This window comes from Lepidochelys kempii, chromosome 2, assembly GCF_965140265.1.
Source record: "Lepidochelys kempii isolate rLepKem1 chromosome 2, rLepKem1.hap2, whole genome shotgun sequence".
NCBI lineage: Eukaryota > Metazoa > Chordata > Testudines > Cheloniidae > Lepidochelys > Lepidochelys kempii.
In genome coordinates, this window is record NC_133257.1 from 113,142,270 (window position 1) to 113,166,437 (window position 24,168).

At 50.2% G+C, this 24,168-nt stretch overlaps 2 protein-coding genes across 6 annotated transcripts in view; one reads left to right on the top strand and one right to left on the bottom strand.

Moving 5' to 3' along the window:
* The window catches only part of TBC1D7 (TBC1 domain family member 7), a 28,100-nt gene extending 24,209 nt beyond the window's left edge, over positions 1 to 3,891 (top strand). For all 5 annotated transcript variants that reach the window (XM_073332028.1, XM_073332027.1, XM_073332026.1 and 2 more), the window contains 2 exons: positions 1,706 to 1,835; positions 3,642 to 3,891. In XM_073332028.1, the coding sequence (XP_073188129.1) occupies positions 1,706 to 1,835; positions 3,642 to 3,728 (217 nt within the window). In that variant the 3' untranslated portion in view covers positions 3,729 to 3,891. The remainder of the gene's footprint in view (positions 1 to 1,705; positions 1,836 to 3,641) is intronic.
* PHACTR1 (phosphatase and actin regulator 1) overlaps positions 1 to 24,168 on the bottom strand; it is a 459,498-nt gene that overhangs the window by 4,695 nt on the left and 430,635 nt on the right. The window lies entirely within an intron of this gene.

The following is a 24,168-nucleotide window of genomic DNA, read 5'->3' on the forward strand; positions in this document are numbered from 1 at the left end:
GCTGATGTATTTATCATCATGTCACACACTCACATTCCAGTTATTGTTTTAAATTAATTGAGCTGCATGGGCAGTAATAATAGTTGGAAGTTAAGAAGAGAGCGCAAGAGGAGACGGAGCTGGTTAGTGCTAACATTGGCCAGGTCTACACTACACGCCTCCGCTGTTATAACTACGTCTCTCGGGGTTTGAAAAATCCACACCTCTGAGTGATGTAGTTACACTGAATTTAACCCCCATGTATTCCGCCTCTTGGGGAGGTGGATTAACTATGCTGATGGGAGAGCTCTCTCCTGTTGGTATAGGAGCATCTTCACTTAAGCGCTACATTGGTGCAGCTGTGCTGATGCAGCATTTAAGTGTAGCCCTGCTTTTGTCTCCACTCCTTTCTTTCATAAAGATTCTCCTGGGTGGTGTGAACTAGGGATTAGTTAACTAATTGTAGTTGTTTTAATATGAGCATTTAAATGAAATGACTGCAATGCTTGTTTGGGAACAGGTTGAGTATCAATGGAAATGTTTCGGGGGGTTTTAAAACCCCCACCCCTTTCTGTAATGAGTTCATTCACCACACCAATTAAATCTGGCAGCAGAATCATGAAAGAAGGCTGGATGTGTCACAGCAGCTTAGTTTTAGTACATGTTGGAAAGACTCTTTCCCTGATCTTTTTAGGATTATAATTCTTTATGCAGTCACTACAATTTATACTTCTAGTATCTGGGAAGTAAACATTGTCTGGGGCACTATCATTTGGCTTGTGCCTTTTCTTCTTGACTTGTGATATATAAAGGAGGCCTAAGGGGTTTATGGTTTTTTAGAAATTCACGTCCCGTGTAGATTTTGCAATGATTGGAGAATGAGGACAAATGGTGACATGAAGAGCTATGATAATGAAGGCTGAAGAATTGAAAGAGGGTGGGATTATTTTTTAATAGGGAGTCATGTAGTAAAAGTATTTATAGCCCTTGGAAATTTACCGTCCAGGTTCCATGGTTTCATTAGTACATCTATAGGTTTATGCAGCATACTGGGGGTGTGGATGTGAGGAAGAAAGTGGGTTGGAAGGGTCAGTAGCTGTTATCTGTATATAATTATTATTTACAGAAACATAATTGACAATACCATGTTGATATCAGTTTCACTTCTCATACAATAAGATGGAATATTTGGTCACAGTAGGTATCCTTGTTTAGTTAGCTCAGCACTTTATTCCTTCTGAACTTTTAGTTTCAGTTGGTTAACTATTTGACAACTATCGTTATAGATACGCTAATTTTATTCCTTGGCATCAGGAAAAAAAAAATCTCATTGTCACTGATACTGTGGTGACAGTCATCCATGTGTAATAATTAAACTTAGCAGAACAAGATCTGCTTGTTAAGTTTTAGCTTATAATCGTCTAACAGTGCAGAACATCTGTATGTGTTCTATTTCTAATTGGGGTCTTTGTGTAAGCTTGGCAGCAGTAGGCACTACTGCTGTGCTGCTCTGCCCTTAATCCATCCTAGTTAGAGATTTAGTAGAATTCAGTAACTTGTGACATTTGATTTCCTTACTTTTGAATATAGATGGTACAGGTACTGCATGTATAATTTAATACATTGCTACATTCATGGAAACTATCTGGAAAAGAGATTTGTTGCAATGAATAAAAGATTAGAACAGATTAATATGGTTTGTTGACTTCGTTACTTACTATTTTAGGGTTTGGGACAAAGTTATTAGTGGATCCTGCAAGATTCTTGTGTTTGTTGCTCTGGAGATTTTATTAACCTTTAAAATGAAGATAATGGCCCTGACTAACACAGAGAAGATCACACAGTTTCTGGAAAATGTAAGTACTTGTCCTAGCTGTGCATTGTTTTTGTGGTATAGCAAATATTTTCAGGTTTAAAAAAACAAACTGTTTATCCCTTGTTAATTCAATTGGGATAAAAAGCATTGCAAAATGAGTTTCATAATATTACCCAGAATTCTGAGAACTGGGTAATACTCGATCTGCCTTATCTCCCTCAGTGACAGTTTGCTTTTCTACATTAAACCCACAATCAATGTTTGTATGTATTTTTATTTAGAGGTAATATTTTAAATTTTAAGTTTACCATAGTTCTAATAACAGTTGCAGTCATTACAATGTTACAAACTTTTAGGAGGAAAGGAATCCATAAGGTAGCTGGTCCCAGGGTGTTAGGAATGGCTGATGTAGGCTTTTACCTTTAGAGGCCAGATTGATGACCACCTTCAGAAAAATCCATCGGAGGGATTATGGGGAGAACCCACTGTCCTTTAAGTCTCCCCCAATTGTTCTGTTGGGGGTGATTTGAGCTTCTCTTCTTCCCCCACACTGAATGAGCGGAGGTTTCCAGACATCCATGGAGGCAATAGGCTCTCTGCATGGACCATCAATGCCTCAGCACTGCCTTGAGCCATCTTGCGAGGACTTGTTGTATCCCAGCATTGGATCCTACTCATGCTCATGTGGTACTGAGAGATTTCTGTGGAAAAGTTAGTGTAGCTTCAAGCTGTGTTAATTTTTTGAAATTCCTTACAAGGTTGATGGCACAAGGCTACCTGGCCCTGGTCTGCTCTCTCCCCAAAGAGTGCTCACTGTGGAGGTGACTGAAACACCCCCTGTGACGAAGCGGGACTGTTCTTAATGTTTCCTCTGAATATTGTGGGGATGCCTCAGTTCCCCCTAGGCAGTTCTTAAGTATCTAGGTGGTGGGATAAGGGGTATGATCGTTGCAGAGCCCTAGAGGGCAGGTGTGTGCAGGGGTCTGGACACAGAGAATGGCCAGCACCCTGTTTCCTGGAAACTGATGGCCTGGGCCCTTCCCCCCTGCGAGGTGAGAGCTAAAGGGTTGAAGAAGAAAGGAATCAGGTGACCTCCTGGCCTGGGAAAGGGCCAAAGCCCAGAGGAGAAGGGCCTGGAGAGAGTTTCAGTTTGGGGCAGGCTGGGGATGTGGAGTGAAGTGCAGACGTGGTTGTCTGGCTCTCTGCCCCCCAAAATGGACCCAGCTGAGAGTTCCTGTTCTCTGCACCTACAAGCTCTGGTTTAGACCATGTTCCTGTTGTCTAATAAACCTTCTGTTTTAATGGCTGGCTGAGAGTCGCGTCTGACTGCAAAGTTGGGGTGCAGGACCCTCTGGCTTCCCCAGGACCCTGCCTGGGTGGAGTCGCTGTGGGAAGCGCACGGAGGGGCAGAGGATGCTGAATGCTCCGAGGTCAGACCCAGGAAGGTGGAAGTTGTGTGAGCTGTGTGTCCTGAAGACAGGCTGCTCACAGAAAGGAGACTTCCCCAGAGTCCTGACTGGCTTCATAGGGAGCAGTTCCAGAGCATCGCCCAGGGACTCCGTGACACCCCCTCCACCTCCCTTTATGTGGAAACAATGAGATTGTTCCTCTGAGAGAGGGGTGCCAATCTGGCCATGCCTGAACACATTGGATCCATCCAAAGGCAGGTCCTGCCTATGGCCATTTTTGTAAATATTTTGGTTAGGGAGAAGAGATGACAAGTTTGGAAAGTGAAATAAACAGAATGGAGAATAGAAATATTACTTTGAGTGACTGGATATTTTGTTTTAGGCTCTTTGACTACCCTGTTAAACTTAACACAAACCTTTCTCCTGATCTTTTGAAGATTCCTCAAGATAACACTGACGCAATAGTGAGCAAAGCTATTGATCTGTGGCACAAACATTGTGGGACACCGGTACATTTGGTATGAGAACTTGCTGCAGTCCTCACGGTTTGGAAGGACGTACCTTCTGATGGTACTTCCCTAGATTAGTATCTGTAGATGTTAAATTGTTTCACATTTGTGCTGTAAATATCATGGTGATTAATTTGTAAATTGTTGCAGTAAAAATAAAGACTGAGTTGTGCTGTGATGAGCATTAATTTTGGTAATATAGTTGCAACATTCAAATGCGCTAGTACAGTGCTTTCAACCTTTCCAAACTGCTGTACCCCTTTCAGGAGTCTGATTTGTCTTGCGTACCCCAAGTTTCACCTCACTTAAAAACTACTTGCTTACATAATCAGACATAAAAATACAAAAGTGTCACAGCATGCTATTACTGAAAAATTGCTGACTTTCTCATTTTTACCATATAATTGTAAAATAAATCTATTTGGAATATAAATATTGTACTTACGTTCCGTGTATAGTATAGAGAGTAATATAAACAAGTCATTGTATGAAATTTTAGTTTGTACTGACTTGGCTACTGCTTTTCTATGTAGCCTGTTGTAAAACTAGGCAAACATCTAGATGAGTTGATATACCCCAGGGGTATGCATCTCCTTGGTTGAGAACCACTGGGCTAGGGTCCTCTGAATTGTGGCATTAACGTAAGTTGTTTAGCAGGGGAGGATGTAATATGCAATCCAAGAACAGATTTGCATGCCTCTTTATGACCCACTAAACTAGTTACATTTTGTGTCTAAATAAGACAATTAAAGGAAGCTGTCCTTTGGTGGTATATATACACACTAATAAAATGACTGCCTTTTAGTGCCATGTAATTAAAAATGTTAAATCAAGTTCTAAGGGAAAAAAACTTTGTATGTAATTCAATGCTGTAACAAAAGTGATAGTGTGTTTTGAACACAGAAGGGAATAGGCTTTAAAATGTTAATTGTTATTAGGTAATACCTCAATTTATGGTTAAGAACAGTGGCAGCAGTACATTAGACTATGGTGGATAAGCAGCTTGCTAAAAACTGTATACAATTGTGAATTGTTGTGTCTTGTTCTGGAATGCAGAAACAGATGGATTTTTTTTTTTAAAATGGCATTTATAGAGAACTTAACAGTTTGCTCTGTTTTAAGAAGAAAGTGATTCTGCTACCACTGCCATCCTCAAGATCCTCCCTTCTAATTCAGGTGAGACAGCTCAGTAGCCATGATTGAAATGCTGTACCAAAATTATGTTTGGTGGCTTTAATCTCTTCCAAACCAACACCTTCCTCTATGGGTTCAATACAGTAGAGTGAGGAGCACCTCATCTCTCCTTCAAGCCAGTGGAAGTTGAAGATTGCCTCTTGAGAATCAGACTCTCATCGTATTGCAGGGTCAAGCTGTGTACAGGTTTGAGCAAGTGATGAACAGATCTCTCCTATCAGATGAGGTGGATTTAAAAAAAATTGAGAGTATTTAAATAAGCCTGTTTAACACACATTGTTTTTGCTGCCAGGTCTTAATGAAAGTCAGTGTGTAAGCACCTGGAACCAGCATTTGAGTGCTAAACCAGCTTTTGATGGTAGTAGTCTCTTTTGCAGCTGTAGAGAATATTTTCTTCACTTCAGTTTATTCAACTAGTTCATCCAACCTGTTTGGAAGAAGAAAACAAGCTTTTCTGCTTTGTTCAGTTCCCAGTCTGTTAGTAAACTAGGTGTGAAAATAGCTCTACTAGTTCTAAAATTTTGAAGGACATGGTAACCAAAAACATTCAGTTCAATTCTCTAACTGCAAAGTAAAACACTTCCTTTGTGTGGAGAGGGGTGAGGTTTTTTTGGGGTGGATGGCTGTGTGGGGGCACTGAAACAAATTGTGGTCAACTTCAAATAGATTCAGTTGAGAAAAGGAAGAAAATTTGAAAGGGGGTTTGTTTCAGCTGTTTCAAACAAAAAAGGATCAGTTGTTTGCTAACTCTATTCCTTTAATCCATTTAAAATGTCACACGTTTTGCTAAAACTACTTTAGCTGCTGGATATTTTTATATGTGGAAGATTTAAAAACAATTTAAAAGTGCGGTTTTTGTTGATTAACAATTTCCATTCACCTAGAATTTTCATTTTCATTCATTCGGTGTTTAAGAATCTGCATTAATATGCTCTCTATATCCTGGTTAGCAAAAAAGCATCAATTTGAGTGTAAATGCAAGTCAACATGTTAAGGGCTACCAGACAACCAGAAGTGGGGAAAAGGGGGGAAAAAAAAAATCAACCTGTCTTTGAAAATGCAGAACAAAAGTAAAGTTGATGGACTTACATCAGTGTTTCCTGCTTGGTGCTTCAAACAATCCATGTTGCTAAAAAGGGATTTTTGGAACAAGAGTGCAGTCTGAATATAGAAAAAAAACTTTTCTTAAATACTTAAATGAAATTCAGACATGCTTTAACATTGGCCAGAGACAGCACATCTCCCATTACTAAATCCAAAAAACCTTCAGCATAAAAAGAGGTGGTGTACTTTCTTTTGTTAGAACTAAGATCTCTAAAGTAGAAAGAGGAAAAATTCTCTCTTCCTTTGTGCAGTTGGCACTTAGTACACACTCTTCCCCCCCCAGTGTTTGTGTGGGTCTTTTCCTCAACAACAGGGAAGAGCAAGTTACTAAAGTGTGATTATAAAACCATATACATTGTCAAGAGGTCTTGGGCAGGAGTAGTACCTAAAACTCTTCAGTAAAAAACATTTCAGGTGGGTGTCACTCTTACACTAACTTGCTTTTTTATTTTTAAAAAGATTCTACCTTGGTTCTTAATGCTGCAATAATGCAGTTGCAAAATTCAGGCCTTAGAGTTTCACTGAGTGGTCAGTAGGGTGTGAGGTCTCCTGGTGCCCCGGTCATTGTTCTGGGAGAGAGGCTGTCTTTTAGGCATAGATCTCTAACCAACCTATTGAAGCCTGGAGACATTCCAGCTGGAATCATGGAACAGAAGGACACCAGTAAAGAGTCTTTACCATTGCTTGCCTCTCATGGCTTGTTTACACTTTCATAACAAATAAATCCTTTATGTTTAAATGGAGTCCAGCAGCACTTCGAAGAATCTCAAGGGCAAAGTACTCCATGGAATGGCTGTAGAACTCCTTCTGTAAAAGGTCCATTGCGATGCACCTAGTTAGAGCAATTCCTCTGAAATGGAGTCTTCAGTGAAAAGAAAAAAGACTGAGTCAGCAGTATAGTCTAATATTAAAAACAGGTATGGCATAGAATAAATGTCTAAACCTTTGGACTGCAGATTACATTTGGACTTTTTATTTTTTTAATTGAAAGTGTGTTCTGTAGTGACAAGGAATCAATAACTTGTAGACTGGGAAGAGGAGCTTGTTTAATCAGAAGTGCCCATTAATGCAGACTGCTTTCAGGTTTGCAGGAGAATGTTCTTTAACTCACCACTTAACCAAATGCAAACAAAATGCCTTACTAGGACAGGTATGTCCCAAAGGGTACTGTGATAAGCAATACAAACCGTTTTGAACTTCTCATGTTAACAATAGCTATTTTATGTAAACATTTTAGTAAACACTGAATGAATCTTCACATGCTGTCAGGATTCCATTCCAACACCACCATTTAAAATGCCAGCCAGAAAGCTCATTTGCAATCTTAGCTCTGGCTATTTCTTTTCACTAAGTGCATTATTCATGCTGGGGCAGTTTCACTAGTTGATCTTTCTTCAGGCAGGATTGGGCCTAGAGAACAAGTTGGTTCAGCTCCATGCACCTACCATCTGGTTATGAGAGGTTAGTTTTATTTTAAAACCGGACCCAAAATTTCAACTCAGTGATTTTATTCAGTCCCATGGGTGAGGTGTATGCCTCGTGTCGGAAAGTTTAGCAACAGATGTGAGCTTCCCTAAGAGTGCTGTGGATCTGGGTCAGGCCCATCTCTCTCTGTTTTATTATCAACTGTGGACCAGCAGCTCCATAAATATACTCATGCCTGTTTCCACATGTGGCCCTCTGACTGAAAGCAATAGATGGGGACCAATTTTTTTTCCCCAGGTGTGCACACAAGTGCTGGGAGTAATGTCTCTGAAGTCAGGGGAATTATGCTTCAAGTGGACCTGTCAGTCCCTAAACTTTGGGAATAAGATTAAAATCATGCGGTGATACTCAGCCCGGGCCTACGCTGGAGGGCAGGGGCGGAGGATCGATCTAAGTTACACAACTTCAGCTATGTGAATAAAGTACTTAGATTGACTTACTGTGGTGTCTTCGGAGTCAACGGGAGAGCACTCGGGGGTTGATTTATCAATGTTTTTTTCCTCTTAAATAAACTCTTATATTATGGAGCTATTAGTTAGTGATGCAACAGTTAAAGTGTTGACCTTTTCACTTTGACCAGGACTAAGAGCCCTATTTTTTCACACATAAATGAGGGAGTTTTGTCATACTGACTCTTGATGCCTATTAAATGGTGTGGGTGTGTGTACATATATATATATATAGAGAGAGAGAGAGAGAACATGCAATTAGTTACTGTGACAAAAGATGGTTCTAAGTGTGTTCACTTTATAAAGTTTCACTGCTACACCCCTGCTCTCTGTGTTATCTTCATAACCCCAGCTCTGCACACCTAGTGGTGACCTGCGTCCTACACTGGATGTCAAATATTAGGTAATTAATCATACCTCAAAGGAGTTATGCCCAGAGTCTGGAACTGATCAGCTCTTTCCTGAGCTACTTGTCAGTGCCCTGTATCGCTAGCTGAGCTCAGCACTGGGCCAGGGCAGAAGACTGGAAGATGAAGGGGAGGGTTGAGGTGAGAAGGAAGTGTGGCGAGATGGGGGAGCATGAGTGGGAAGCAGGGTTGTCAGAGGCTGATGCAGTTGAGCAGGGATGTGGTGAGAGAGCTGGGGGAAATCCCTGCTAATGGCTGGGCAGGTTGTGTCTAGGGATGTTTGGGGGCTTCACCTCAGACAGTGGGCCAAAGGCAGAAGGGCTGCAGCAAAGAGCAGGGGGAAATTACCATCAGGGAGGCAAGGGACCATCTCTACCCTCTCACACACATCCATTCTTTCCCATTATGGTTCACCCCTGCTGGAAATGCACTCCAGCCCAGCTGCACACATCCCTGGGGGAGGAAAAAAAACCCACAGGCATAGCTGCTGAGTCTGTGGGTGCTCCAGCACCCATGGAAAAAAATAGGGGGTGCTCAGCACGCACTAGTCACAGTTCTCTGGCGGGTGCTCAGGGGAGGGAAGAGAACAGCAAGCTGCACGAGGTGGGCCGGGGGTTGGGGAAGGAAGGTGAGCAGAGCAAGGGTGGGGCCTTGGGGGTAGAGCACCCATGGGGAAAAATAAAGGTCAGTGCCTGTGCCCACAGGTGTGCTTCATCAAATTGGGATTGTCAGCCACTGAACTACAAGTAGATTGGTGAAGGGGCTGGAGGAACTAAGCTCGGGGGGGTAGCACTGTTACTTTTGGACTAAGCAGAGGCGGAAGGGCCAGTAGCTGGATGGCTACCAGCTCTCGTTGGCTGGCCTGTGCCTCAGGTAGGGATCCAGTTGTGGTTTGCCAGCTGAGTCGTGCTGCTGAGCCGGAGGCTATTTTGCAGCAGCAGGGTGGCGAAGAGACCATCTGCTCAATGCTACTGTGTAAAATGTAGGCCTGGGCTGTGCGAGGCAATGTACGCCTGGCCGACCTAGTTGAAGTACATGGACATTTGGAAGCCTTTGAAATGAATAGTGCTAAATACGTACAAGAACGTATTTTGGGCGAAGGAGCACGAGTAGCTTGTAGCAGGTCTAAATTTGGCCCTTAGCCCACAGGGGCAAATAAAGGATTAGCTTTGCTAGCACATTTTCTGTTAGCTTCCTGTCACTGTACAAGAGACACTAAGTCATTTGATCATAGGTTGTTGGGTTTTTTTTAGGTAACTTTCCCCCCACTCCACCCCTTGGAAGCTGGAAACTAAAGTGTCAGGTGTATTATTTCTCCTCCCTTGGCCAGGCATAAGGCTGGTGGCTGCATAATTGTGAGTGTAAGTCTGCTGGAAAATAGAAAGAGCACTGAAGCATTTATTTTGGAGGGGGAACCCGCCCCCCCCCCGGAAAACAACTGCATGGCTCTGCCAAGCAAGTTGCATCATCTTGATCTGGTCCAGTTGTACCCAAAAGCAGTTGTTTTTCCTTCAGAGGCTTAAAAAGATGCCCTGGCTCTAGCCGAGACCACGTTGCCTGGTGTAGTTCTCACACGGGCAGCATCCAAATGTGTGACTGTGGCACTGGAACAAAGACGCCAGCTGATAAAGATAATGCTGACCAGCAGAGGACGCCACCAATGGGGCGGGGGGGGGGGGGGGCTCAATTCTCTACCACCCCACAGAGATCACAGAAAAACCTTGGCTAAGATTCAGTAACAGTGAGCCAATAGCACATTTGTGAATTGGACATAAATATCGTCATAGATCTAACTGAGAGAGATGATTGTAGGTATACGGGGCTAGAGCCACAAAGGGAATTAGGTGTTGCAACATATAAGTCCTAGGATCCCTGCTGCCTAGTGGAATTCACAGCCCTGAATGAGGTGTCAATGTCCCTCCTGCATGGTACGGTATTCTATGTATCGAAAGTGTATGCTCAGATAAATCTGTTAGTCTTTAAGGTGCCACAAGTACTCCTGTTCGTTTTGCGGCTACAGACTAACACGGCTGCTACTCTGAAACCTGTCAGTATGGGGAGAGTTGCCTAAGAAAGTGGTTCCCAGCAGCCAGTGAGATGAGCACAGAGCTGTCTAAGCTAGCCAGGAGTGAAATGCAGAGGAAAGGAGCTGGGGTTATATTCCCAAGTGCCCCATTGCTGTTCATCTGGGCCTTGGGCACATGACTGACAGGCCAGAGGGAGGCACCAGTGGTTTGAGCACTGGCCTGCTAACCCCAGGGTTGTGAGTTCAATCCTTGAAGGGGCCATTTAGGGATCTGGGGCAAAAAATGGGGATTGGTCCTGCTTTGAGCAGGGGGTTGGACTAGATGACCTCCTGTGGTCCCTTCCAACCCTAATATTCTATGATTCTATGATTCTGCTCAGGATTCTTCCTGTGGTCCCTTCCAACCCTAATATTCTATGATTCTATGATTCTGCTCAGGATTCTTAGCTGTGACATGTCTCCTGGAGTCAGGTGCCTAAACCAGCTCAGCCCTTGAGAGAGAGAGAGACTCCCCCCCCCCCCCGTCCCACCATTTGGAGGGGATGACCGTTGTTGTGTCCCATTTGGAGTCAGAACTTAAACCCAGCTCTTGCCCATGGCAGGTGAGCGCCCTACTCACCAGGCTCTATGATATTCTGGGATGAGTCTCTCAGACTCTCCTGTTACATCTGCCAGGCAATTCTGATAACACTTGGCTCTTACACAGTGCATGGAATGACATGCACATGTCAGGCAGCTAGCTCAGTTCCACGTTTGCCTGACCACTTGTCTTTTAGGTGAGGTGAACTCTGAGCATGGTTCCTAGATTGGGTCTTGCAGGCAAGAGAGGTGGAGGAATGCCTAGTCTGCGAATCCCATCAGGGCTTTGTGTTACCTGTCAGCTCTGTTTTCTTGGGGAACCAGCCTTTCTGACACATGAAAGACACCCCCCCCCCTCTTCTTGAACCAAAACCGATCAGAAGAAAGACTTACACCTAAACGCCTGGGATAAGGATGACAGGATTAAGGAAACTCCCCTAGCCTCATTTGCATTGAAGATGGGACAAGGAGGCATCTCTATTAGCACACAGAATGGAGAACAGAGATTCCAAGGCAAGAACCGCACTGAACTCTGGGACCAGAAAAGCAGAGAAGCACTGCATGATCAGGGAAATCTCTGCTCCAGATGTGAATGAACCCACACCTGCATACACCCAGCTCAGTAGTTATCAGACCAATTCTAGTAATAAATCCTTTATTGGTATCCAAAATAGTGAAGCTCCCTAATTGCATTGTGAGCTCCCTCCAAGGAACACCGCCCAAAGCCAGGAATGATCAGCTCACATTGTCTAGCCTGAACAAAACAACTTTGGTAGACTCCCTTGTTTACACATAAATAAATCTCGTGTTCTCCCTTAAACCATTGTTGTTTCTCTACAAAAACCCCTCCCATGCTCAAGTAAGTGTTCTGATGCCTGGAGCCAAAAGCTGCATCAGTTCTTTTGGGACTTCGTCTTCTCCTGACTGATCATGCTGGGGGCTCTGCCTATCTAATCCTCAGCTAGCACCACCACCTGGCAACCCCAACTGGTTCAAGCTTCATGGAGCGGTGAGAACTCAGCTCTCTCTCTCTCTCTCTCTCTCTCTCGGTGTAGCCTTCTGACCCTGACTTGTGTGATCAGTTATTGTTTTCTAAACTTTTCCTTTTCTTTTTTTCTAAACCTGACTTTTATAATCAAGTTTAAGTTAAATGTAATATTATAACTGTTTTGTTTCTTGGCTCCCCTATGGTTATTACCTAGGAATAAATAACTTTCATAACTAATCTGGTTGAATCTCGCTCTCTCTCTCCCCCTTGTGGTTTTTTTTTTTTTTTGGTTTCCCCATTCACTCTGCAGCAACGCTCCTTATACCTAAGCTAAAAGATCCCCGCAGCGCCCAAAAATCCCGTGGGGTTTGCTCATCAAGTGGGTTACTACCAGAACAATTGTAACATGAAAGTGGGGATAGGGACGTATTGAGCCTGGGACATATGAGGGTGGCAGCTTGGACGTGCTGATTAACGCGGTCCTCTAAAACGTGCTCTGTTAATGTGTGTGTGTTTGTCTGATTCTGGGAACCTAGGTCCTGCAGGATAGCTCCATTGGGAGGGGACTTGCAGAAGGGAGGAGTAAAGCTCCGTATGAGACCACAAGTAGTACATTGATAGAAGTACAGAAACCGCCCTCCCCCCAGAAGAGTAACCCTAATAAACGAGCATACCTCGAAGTAACGGGGAAAGCTGGTAACATTTGGCATTGGAAGGGTTCTGAGCAGCTCATCCTTGAGGCAGCCATTTAGGGATCTGGGGCAAAAATTGGGGATTGGTCCTGCTTTGAGCAGGGGGTTGGACTAGATGACCTCCTGAGGTCCCTTCCAACCCTGATATTCTATGATTAACTGCCAAAGTCTTCATATTGACCCACAGGTTGGTACATGCCCACTGGCAGAAATTTTAATGCCTGTGGGGATTTAGGTGCTTAGATGGTCAGGCAGCAGCCGAGCAGTGGTTTGGTCAGTGATGCCTAAACATTGGACTTCAGGCACCTAAGTCCCTTTGTAAATCGAGCCCCCTACTGTGTGCCTCATTTCCCCCCATGAGAAACAAGGGGTATAGTAATACCCACATTACCAGCTTAATTCATTAGTGTTTGCAAAGCTCTAGGAGCTCATCAGATGGAAGGTGCTGTGTAAATGCGCATTAGGCTTTGTGCCCTGCTAACAAAGCATTTTGCAATGTAGTATTTACAGGAGAAACTATATGCAAGTGTTAGCTTTGTTGGTTATACTTAAACCTACAGTGTTTACATTAAAAAAAGGACAACTCTAAACAGAGCCCTCTCCTCTGCTTTCCCCTTCTTACCTCTGTCAAACGGGTAGACAAAGCTAGGAGGTCCCTCAGCCCTTAAGGCTCTGAAGCGAGAGTTGTTAGAAAAAGCTTCAAGGTAGCTGCTGCTCTACACAAGCTGCTAATGCTGTTCCCAAACTGGCCACCAGAGTGTACCTTTCAACGTGGAAGTAGAACATCCTCAAGACACTGCAAGATTGCAATCCATGTTGCAGACAATTATAGTGGGCTATGCTACACTTAAAATTAAGGTGAACTTTCTGATTAAAGCTTGATTAAGTACTCTAAAATCCACATTGCTACTTGCACTGCCTTGAAACTTGGGGTGCCTCTTAGTGGCCTAGCGATAGCGAGATAGTCCCCTCATTGAGCAATGCCCCAATACACCTATTACGCATACTCACTCTGCATTTGCACTGTACTAAACAGGAGCTACCTACACTTGCCCAAAAACTTAGCCTGCTTGACAGCAAGAACACCACATCTGCTAAATTTTACAACTTCTTTTCCTTAAAGCACACAATGCTATCCAATGCCACATTTTCCACTTACCCTTCATTAAACTCACTGACCAGGCTTGTCTCCTATCTAACCACTGACTATACCCATGGCAGGAAGACCCCCCTCTACTGACAGCCTACACAATGCAGTGCTGAAATGAGGCCTACATGCATCTCTTTCCTTTGATAGCACACCTGGGGATCAGGGAGAAGGATTCACACAGCCCCCCCAGATCACCTCATATCACAGTCACAGCTCTTCCAAACTGCTCCCACCAATTCCTCCGTCATTCAATACAGCTACACCTAACACAGTGAATACAGCTGGCCCTGCAAGCTGATTGCCAGGGGCTATTGCTGGCTCCAGGGAAGCAGAGTTACGGTACATGCTCGCATAATCTTAACTCCATAATTCTTGGTTCTCAGTTTTGCTGAACTTCATGATATATAATAAAACCATAGGGTTAGATGGGACCACAAGGTCATCTAGTTTAATGTCCTACCACGATGTAGGATTTGTTTTGTCTAAACCACTCAAAACCGATGGCTAGTCACATGGGAGGTAGGGGAGCCCCCCCATCCCTTTCAGGGAGGCAAGCCCCTCCATGCCACCTGAGGCCCCACCCCTTCAGAGCCCTGAGCAACCTCCTGCAGCTGGAGGAGCCCCGCTCCACCCCCTCTCAAGCGCTAACCCCAGTGCCGCCCCTGGCCACTAGTGGGCCCAAACTCAGGGCTGGAGTTGAGACTCTGGCGCCCTGCCAGCTTTGGGGTGCGTGTGGGTGTCTCAGGGAACAACATGGGCATGGGCAGGGCCCGGCCTGGGTCAGGGGAGGCTCAGCCTGCCCTGGCCTATGATACCCACCGCCCAGGGCTCTTCAGTCTCTTCTGTGAAAATCTCCAGTGCAGGACATTCCACCACTTCCTTAGGCAGTTTGTTCCATTGTCCTACTGTTCTTACCAGAGGCGGATTAAGGTATCCTGGGGCCCTGGGCAAGAGCAAATGGGGGCCCCTCCCCATCCCTTCCACCTACAGTCCCTCCCCCATTCCATCGCTTCCGTCTGCGGCCCCGCCCCTTTCTGTCTCTTCCCCGGGCCCCGCCCCATTCCACCCAGGGTCTCCCCCATTCCATCCCCGTAGTGTGGCCCTGCAACCAGACATGCACAACCCATGGAAAAAAATGCAGAAATTGGGCTTGATTTTGGCTTAATTGGCTTGTGAATTGCTTGTTGGGTAGTTTTTGGCTTGTGGCTTCTTTTTTTATCAGCAGCTCCCGGCAAGCTGGAGCAAGTGGGGGAGAGAGTCAGGGGTGCAAGGCGGGCCCACCACAGTTCCAGACTGCAGGCCGGAGGATCTAGTCACATAGAGTGTTGGGGTTCTTAGAGATTGGCTTGTTTTGGCCTTGTTTTGAAATGGGATTCGCTTGATTTCTGGCTTATTGTGAAAGTTGGCAACTCTAGTGGGCACCAGGACCCAGGAGGTAGCATCCAGCTGCTGAGGCAGCAACCCAGAGCAGCTGCTCTGTCCTGCTCCCTTTGCTTGGCCTGGCGGGTGGGAGAAACGCAGTGTGGGAAGGACGGCCCACCCTCCCCACCACAGGCTAAGCAGTGCAAGCCCTGCAGGACAGCTCAGCGCTTGCAAAGATTGGCATGGGGGTGGGATTGGAGTGGTATGTGCCCCTGCATGTGCTCCCCATACATCGCCTTTGTTTGGGGGGGGCAATGCCACCTCCACAGTCCCCAAATCTACACCCATATATGCAACTTGCATCCTATGACTCTGTTAATGCAACCCAGAACTGCATTTGCTTTTTCTGGAACAGCTTGGCATTGTTGACTCATGTGAGATTGTGATCCACCCATAGGTGCTGATTTACCCTCTGCCCAGTGGGTGCTTGACCCCCCCCGCCCCTGCCCCGCCTCTTCTCGCCCCTGCACTGCCCTTGCCCTACCCCCATTCTACTCCTTCCCCGAAGTTCCCGCCCCCGACCTGTTCCCACCCCAGACCCGCCCCCATTCCACCCACTTCCCCAAGTTCCCGCCCCTTCCCTGCCTCTTCTCCGCCTCCTCCCCTGAGCGCGCCATGTCCCCACTCCTCCCCATCCCTCCTGGAAAGTCCTAAGTGCCACCAAACAGGTGTTGGGGGGCAGCAGGGACACAGTGCGCTTGGGGGGGGAGGAGGAGGAGGGGATGGGGTGGGGGGAGCTTGGCTGCCAGTGGGTGCGGAGCACCTGCTAATTTTTCCCCATAGGTGCTCCAGCCCTGGACCACCCACGGAGTTGGCGCCGATGAATCAGCAGTGCTGCTGCCAAGCCAGTTATCCCCCATTCTGTATTTGTGAATTTGGTTTTTCTTCCCCAAGTGTAGTGCCTTACATGTGTCTTTTTTGAATTACATTTGGGTATCTATAGTCCAGTTCTATACTTTATCAAGATCCCTCTGAATTTTAGTTCTATCTTCCGAAGACTTTGCAACCCTCTCTACCTTTGTGTCACCTGCAAATTTGACCAATACACTCTCTATTCCTACATCCAGGTCATTAATAAAGACGTAAAACAACACCAGACCCAGAACAGATCCCTTTGGAACTCCACTTGAGACCTCCCTCCAATCTAACATCATTCTATTATTTTCTCTGTGTTTGCGGTTGTTTAACCAATTATGTATCCACTTAGTTCAACTGAGCCCATTTCTCCAACTTACTTATGAGAATGTTTTGTGGGACTGTGTCAAAAGACTTGCTAAAGTCCAGTTATATTATGTTCACCGCATTCCCCTATCCACAAAATCAGTTACCTTGTCAAAGAAGAAAATCAAGCTGGTTTGGCATGATTTGTTCTTAGTAAATCCATGGTGGCTGCTAGTGATCACCCCTCCATCCAATGGTGAGCTGGAGCCGGTTCGCACCGGTTCGTGCAAACCGGTTGTTAAATTTTGAAGCAGTTTTAGAACCGGTTGTTAACCCGCTTCCCTGCAGGGGGCGCTGAGGCTTTGATGGGTGCTGGGAAGTGATGTAATTCCTCCTCCAGCCACCGGGGGCGCTGCACTGCAGGAGCCATGGGGGCTGCCGCCTGGCCCTGGGCACGAGCCGTGTTGCTACTGCTGCTCCCCTGGCCCTGGGGCTCCCGCTGCTGCCTGGTGGGTCCCCGGCTGCTCTGTTGGGCCTGGGCTGCGTCCTGCTGCTCTCCCCGTGAGTACCCACCCCCTGCCTCCAGCCACCCCCGCACCCCCTGCCCGCAGCCAGCCCCCATCTCCAGTCACCCCCGCACCCCCTGCCGCACCTCCCTGCCCTGCCCTCGGCCAGCCCCCATCTCCAGCCACCCCCACACCCTCTGCCTGCAGCCAGCCCCTGCCTCCAGCCACCCCTGCACCTCCTGCCGCACCCCCTGCCCTGCCCTCAGCCAGCCCCTGCCTCCAGCCACCCCCGCACCCCCTGCCCGCAGCCAGCCCCCATCTCCAGTCACCCCCGCACCCCCTGCCGCACCTCCCTGCCCTGCCCTCGGCCAGCCCCCATCTCCAGCTACCCCCACACCCTCTGCCTGCAGCCAGCCCCTGCCTCCAGCCACCCCTGCACCCCCTGCCCGCAGCCAGCCCGTCTCCAGCCACCCCCGCACTCCCTGCCGCACCCCCTGCCCTGCTCTCAGCCAGCCCCTGCCTCCAGCCACACCTGCACCTCCTGCCGCACCCCCTGCCCTGCCCGCAGCCAGCCCCTGCCTCCAGCCACCCCCGCACCCCCTGCCCGCAGCCAGCCCCCATCTCCAGCCACCCCCACACCCCCTGCCGCACCTCCCTGCCCTGCCCTCGGCCAGCCCCCATCTCCAGCCACCCCCACACCCTCTGCCTGCAGCCAGCCCCTGCCTCCAGCCACCCCTGCACCTCCTGCCGCACCCCCTGCCCTGCCCTCAGCCAGCCCCTGCCTCCAGCCACCCCCGCACCCCCTGCCCGCAGCCAGCCCCCATCTCCAGTCACCCCCGCACCCCCTGCCGCACCTCCCTGCCCTGCCCTCGGCCAGCCCCCATCTCCAGCTACCCCCACACCCTCTGCCTGCAGCCAGCCCCTGCCTCCAGCCACCCCTGCACCCCCTGCCCGCAGCCAGCCCGTCTCCAGCCACCCCCGCACTCCCTGCCGCACCCCCTGCCCTGCTCTCAGCCAGCCCCTGCCTCCAGCCACACCTGCACCTCCTGCCGCACCCCCTGCCCTGCCCGCAGCCAGCCCCTGCCTCCAGCCACCCCCGCACCCCCTGCCCGCAGCCAGCCCCCATCTCCAGCCACCCCCACACCCCCTGCCGCACCTCCCTGCCCTGCCCTCGGCCAGCCCCCATCTCCAGCCACCCCCGCACCCTCTGCCTGCAGCCAGCCCCTGCCTCCAGCCACCCCCGCACCCCCTGCCCTCACCCCCTGCCCTGCCTCCAGCCACCCCCGCATCCCCTGCCTCCAGCCACCCCTGCACCGCCTGCCGCACCCCCTGCCCTGCCTGCAGCCAGCCCCCATCTCCAGTCACCCCCGCACCCCCTGCCGCACCTCCCTGCCCTGCCCTCGGCCAGCCCCCATCTCCAGCCACCCCCACACCCTCTGCCTGCAGCCAGCCCCTGCCTCCAGCCACCCCTGCACCTCCTGCCGCACCCCCTGCCCTGCCCTCAGCCAGCCCCTGCCTCCAGCCACCCCCGCACCCCCTGCCCGCAGCCAGCCCCCATCTCCAGTCACCCCCGCACCCCCTGCCGCACCTCCCTGCCCTGCCCTCGGCCAGCCCCCATCTCCAGCTACCCCCACACCCTCTGCCTGCAGCCAGCCCCTGCCTCCAGCCACCCCTGCACCCCCTGCCCGCAGCCAGCCCGTCTCCAGCCACCCCCGCACTCCCTGCCGCACCCCCTGCCCTGCTCTCAGCCAGCCCCTGCCTCCAGCCACACCTGCACCTCCTGCCGCACCCCCTGCCCTGCCCGCAGCCAGCCCCTGCCTCCAGCCACCCCCGCACCCCCTGCCCGCAGCCAGCCCCCATCTCCAGCCACCCCCACACCCCCTGCCGCACCTCCCTGCCCTGCCCTCGGCCAGCCCCCATCTCCAGCCACCCCCGCACCCTCTGCCTGCAGCCAGCCCCTGCCTCCAGCCACCCCCGCACCCCCTGCCCTCACCCCCTGCCCTGCCTCCAGCCACCCCCGCATCCCCTGCCTCCAGCCACCCCTGCACCGCCTGCCGCACCCCCTGCCCTGCCTGCAGCCAGCCCCCATCTCCAGCCACCCCCGCACCCCCTGCCCGCAGCCAGCCCCTGCCTCCAGCCACCCCCGCACTCCCTGCCGCACCCCCTGCCCTGCCCTCAGCCAGCCCCTGCCTCCAGCCACCCCCGCACCCCCTGCCCGCAGCCAGCCCCCATCTCCAGCCACCCCCGCACCCCCTGCCACACCTCCCTGCCCTGCCCTCGGCCAGCCCCCATCTCCAGCCACCCCCGCAACCCCTGTCCTGCCTGCAGCCAGCCCCTGCCGCACCCCCTGCCCGCAGCCACCCCCGCACCCCCTGCGCTGCCCTCAGCCAGCCCCCATCTCCAGCCACCCCCGCACCTCCTGCCGCACCCCCTGCCCTGCCCTCAGCCAGCCCCCATCTCCAGCCACCCCCGCACCTTCTGCCTGCAGCCAGCCCCTGCCTCCAGCCACCCCCGCAACCCCTGCCCGCAGCCACCCCTGCACCCCCTGCCCTGCCCTCAGCCAGCCCCCATCTCCAGCCACCCCCGCACCCCCTGCCGCACCTCCCTGCCCTGCCCTTGGCCAGCCCCCATCTCCAGCCACCCCCGCACCCTCTGCCCGCAGCCAGCCCCTGCCTCCAGCCACCCCCGCACCCCCTGCCCTCACCCCCTGCCCTGCCTCCAGCCACCCCCACACTCCCTGCCCTGCGCCAGCCCTGCCTCCAGCCACCCCTGCACCGCCTGCCGCACCCTCTGCCCTGCCTGCAGCCAGCCCCCATCTCCAGCCACCCCCGCACCTTCTGCCTGCAGCCAGCCCGTCTCCAGCCACCCCCGCAACCCCTGTCCTGCCTGCAGCCAGCCCCTGTCTCCAGCTACCCCCGCACACCCTGCCCACAGCCAGCCCTTGTCTCTAGCCACCCCCGCACCCCCTGCCCGCAGCCAGCCCCTGCCACACCCCCTGCCTGCAGCCAGCCCCTGCCTCCAGCCACCCCCGCACCCCCTGCCTGCAGCCAGCTGTCTTCAGCCACCCCCGCACCCTCTGCCCTGCCCGCACCCAGTCCCTGCCGCATGCACCCCCTGCCCTGCCCACAGCCAGCCCCTGCCGTGTGCACCCCCTGCCCTGCCCTCAGCCAGCCCCTGCCGCACGCACCCCCTGCTCTGTCTCCAGCCAGCCCTGCACCCCCTCCCTGCAGCTAGCCCCTGCTGCACCCGCTGCCCTGTATCCAGCCAACCTCTGCCGCATGGACCCCCTGCCCTGCCCGCAGCCAGGCCGTCTCCAGCCACCCCCGCACCCTCTTCCCTGCCGCACCCCCTACCCTGCCCGCAGCCAGCCTGTCTCCAGCCAGCCCTGAACCCCCTGCCCTGCCCGCAGCCAGCCCCGCACCTACTTGCCTTCAGCAAACCCCACACCCTCTGCCCTGCCCGCAGCCAGCCCTGCACCCCCTGCCTCCAACTAGCCCTGCCCCACACCCCTGTCTGCAGCTGGCCCCACATCCACTGGTGCCCTGCAGTTCCCAGGGCAGTAACCCTGGACACCTGCTTCAATGAGGGGGGCAGGGAGCAGCTGGGACCCACACATGTGCACACCCTAGGGTGACCAGACAGCAAGTGTGAAAAATCAGGACAGGGGGTGGGGGGGTAATAGGAGCCTATATAAGAAAAAGACCCTAAAATCGGGACTGTCCCTATAAAATCAGGACATCTGGTCACCCGAGCACACCCCCAGGGAGTGGCAGGGACCCACACATGTGAAACGGAGCTCATTTCTAGTTCAGGCCCATCTTTTTAAAAAAGAACTTTAGGCAGGGTTAACATATATCCGTGTTTTCCCGGACAGGTCAGGCTTTTTGGTTCTTAAATTGCCGTCCGAGAGGAATTTTTAAATTTTAAAAATTTCTCCCCGGAAAATACGGACATATGGTAACCCTGTTGGTACAAAAAATACATACTGGGGCACATCCCTTAAATCAGAACTTTTTATAGGGAACCGGTTGTTAAGATTTTGGCAGCTCATCACTGCCTCCATCCTCCAGGTATTTGCAAAATTTGTAAAATTTTGTAAACGTCGAGTGGGGATAATGATTGTGCCTTGACGTGCATAGGTGAGAAAAATCCCAGACGTGGTCTATGTCCCAAAACTTGACACTATTGCATGCTTAAAGTTACTCTAATCATCATGTGACGGAAGACTGGTTTTTCTCTCCTACGTCCTCTGCAACATATAGTACCCCTCCCCCCATTTCCAGCTCACCCCTCCCTTCCTGTCCCAGAAGCACTTTAGAAACCAGGTGTGCATGAAAAGTGTTAGAATCTGAACGTAGAAAAAGCTGCATCTCAAGTATCGCACTCAACTGTCCCCCAATGTGGATCACTAACCCTACCACGTGTCCCACAGAGGTACCCAGAGTTTCAAGGGAATCTGAGTAACCATGCAGGACTTAGCTGAGCCTTAACAGGAAGCTAAGGCAGAGGTTGGTGCCTTGCTTTAATGAAGTTAGTCATCACCAATGTATTTGCTATATCCAGATCCCCAGCACTGGAGGCTCTGAGAGGAATGAAGCGGCCTATTCCATGATCATTCAGGGTGAGAACCTCATTTGAAGGAGAACACCCGATGGAGATGAATGCAGCTTGAAACAATAGCTGAGACGTGAACTACTTCAGTATACTCAGTGGGTGTCCTCAATGAGTACTTGGAAGCCTGAGATATGCATCAAGCCTCACACCAGTGTCAGCAGCGTGTTCTCTTGAAGCATGCTCTGAGTGTACTTGTTCTCAGCTGCCCACCCAGAGGGCTCACATGGGGGGGGGGACAGGGAGAGGGGCTGTAATCCACCTGGAAAGACAAGGTCCCCCATATCCCAGCTCCCAAGAGACAACGACGGCTCAGATACCTACTAAAAGGGCCTGGCCATGCCCCACCCAGATCCTGGAGCACACATGGGAGGAGAGAATGAAGCTGACGGGTGCCTCCACCCCCAATCTCTCCCACTCACCCTGGCACCCACCAGCATGTCCCCCCAACCCCAGTATCCCATCCCTTCCCTAATCTCCACATCCTCCCCGTGAACTGAGCTGAGCCACCCCTCCCCCAACACTGCTCCACTCCTCTGTCACCCAGCCCACCCCCCCAAATGCCCCCATTCCTTGCCGCAGCCCCCATGCCCCTCTCCCAGCAAGCATTCACACGTGTAAGAGAGCTTCAGCATCCTCTGAATTTTCTGCTGCACTCAGATTGCACCCCCCTCCCAAATAAAAAAAGCCCTTTGCCAGAGGCAGATTGTAGCAGAAATCTGATATAAAAAGAGGCATGTTGCTATCAATCCTCTTGGCTTGTCAGGCTACACATACCCAGTGTAATCAGACTGGCACATGAGCCACCCTTAGGACTTTTAGGCCTGCACCTAAATTGAGAGAGAGACTCTTGGGCGAAGACTGTTTGGAATTTTGGTCACCAAAAGGCTTGTGGGTGCCGTTCCCTCTTTAGGGATAACACTTGAGTGACTGAGTTCCTGGTGAAACAATCACAGTCCTGTTTCCATTCCTATCTGCACAGAAAGAAGTTGGAAGAATCCATAAACCTTAAGAAACACTTTCACAGGGGGCTGTATCTTGGGAACCCCTTTGACAAATGGTCTTAAATTTGGTTTACTAACTCTCACCAGCACCCCCATGAGGCACGCCAAATATCAAGACAATGCAATTCACTGTACAGATTTTATAACCCTTAGACTAATCAAGCATTAAACAAAGCTGGTCTAAAATTGCTGCTTTGGCATAAGTCACTACTGCTGTTCCCACACTGGCCACCAGAGTGTACCTTTCAGTGGAGATTAGGAGAACCCCCTTCCTCCAGACTGAGCAAGTGCTGGTAATAAACTAATATTAATGAAAGCACAGGCCTCTCCTTCATTAGTCCAGTTTGGAGCACTACTTTAGCTTGTAAAGTTTGAAAGAAGCAGCTGATTCAGGAAGGTTACATTAGTCTGTTTACAGGCAGAGAGCAGTCAGTCTCCAGCAAGAAATATAATCAGACACCTGTAGCAGTCTAGGTTCATCTGTTCTAATGGCAAATCCAGATGTTCCTCCTCATTTTTTTAATCACTGGAAGTTTTGAATGGGCTTTTCTCTTGCTTACTGGACTTAATAATAACTAAGGCAGGCTGTACAGCTGCACAGATGAAATGTGGAAGTTGGCCAATGAGACTGAGGCAATATCAGATGCTGAGAAGTGGGGGGTGGGAAGGAAGAGACAGAAAGCAACTAATAGAAGAGAGCAAATGTTTATTTAAAAGTAGAAAATCTAGCCCCATACTTGATGGGTAATAGCAAGTTGTGTATAAACCAAGCCTGTAATGCAGGCAGCCTTGCCAAGCTGTAACTCAGTAATGGTGGTAACTCATGGATCCGTAGTTAAAACACATAGTATCTTGTTGCTGTTTAGTCAAAGTAAATGGATTCCCCCCTCCCCATAGAACTCTCTCTTCTACCTGAGCAATCCAAATCCACCTGGCTTTTTAGAGAGCAAATGCTATTGCCATCTGAGAGTTATTCAGAGACCAACGTGAAGCACATCGGGACTAAAATCTACAAAGGCACTGTCACCAGGACAGGTTACTGCCTGGTAGACCTGGATGACCTGACTACCACAGACACGAGGGAAGGGAGGAGACAGAGAACACAGCAGTTCTTCAGGCACAGATTCTATAAATCCTGCACATTCTGGGTTTCACAAGTGCAATCAAAGACTTTTTTTTCCCTTTCAGGAACCCAAAGTACAAGTCTCTAAAGGGAGACAAGCCCAGCTTATGCCCACTTCAGTACCTTCATTTCCAATGGTCTGTCATTCTCTCCCATACTCTGCTCCCAGGCTCCAGTCTAGCCTTCCTCTGCTACTTGTCACTCTCCACACACCAAGCTTTCTTTAAGCCAGCCTCAGAAAAAAGCAGTAGCAAACACTCCCTTCCACACTTGAGACCTCTCCACCCGGCCCCCTACCACTCCCAACAGCCTCTGAGGGGATTGTGGTTGATTAGAGCCAGCTAGACTACCTACAGCTGCCTTGTTTAATTTGTCATAGGGAATGATGCATTGCAATGCCTGTCAGGTGTCCTGCTGCCCAGTGGAATTCACAGCCTTGAATTAGGTGCCTAACAATGGGATTCACAAAAGCCAGCAACAACTCCAACAGGAAAGGCTGAAAGAGCCTCACCCCAGAATATCCAGTAGGCTGGAAGGTAAAGGCACGCACCCAG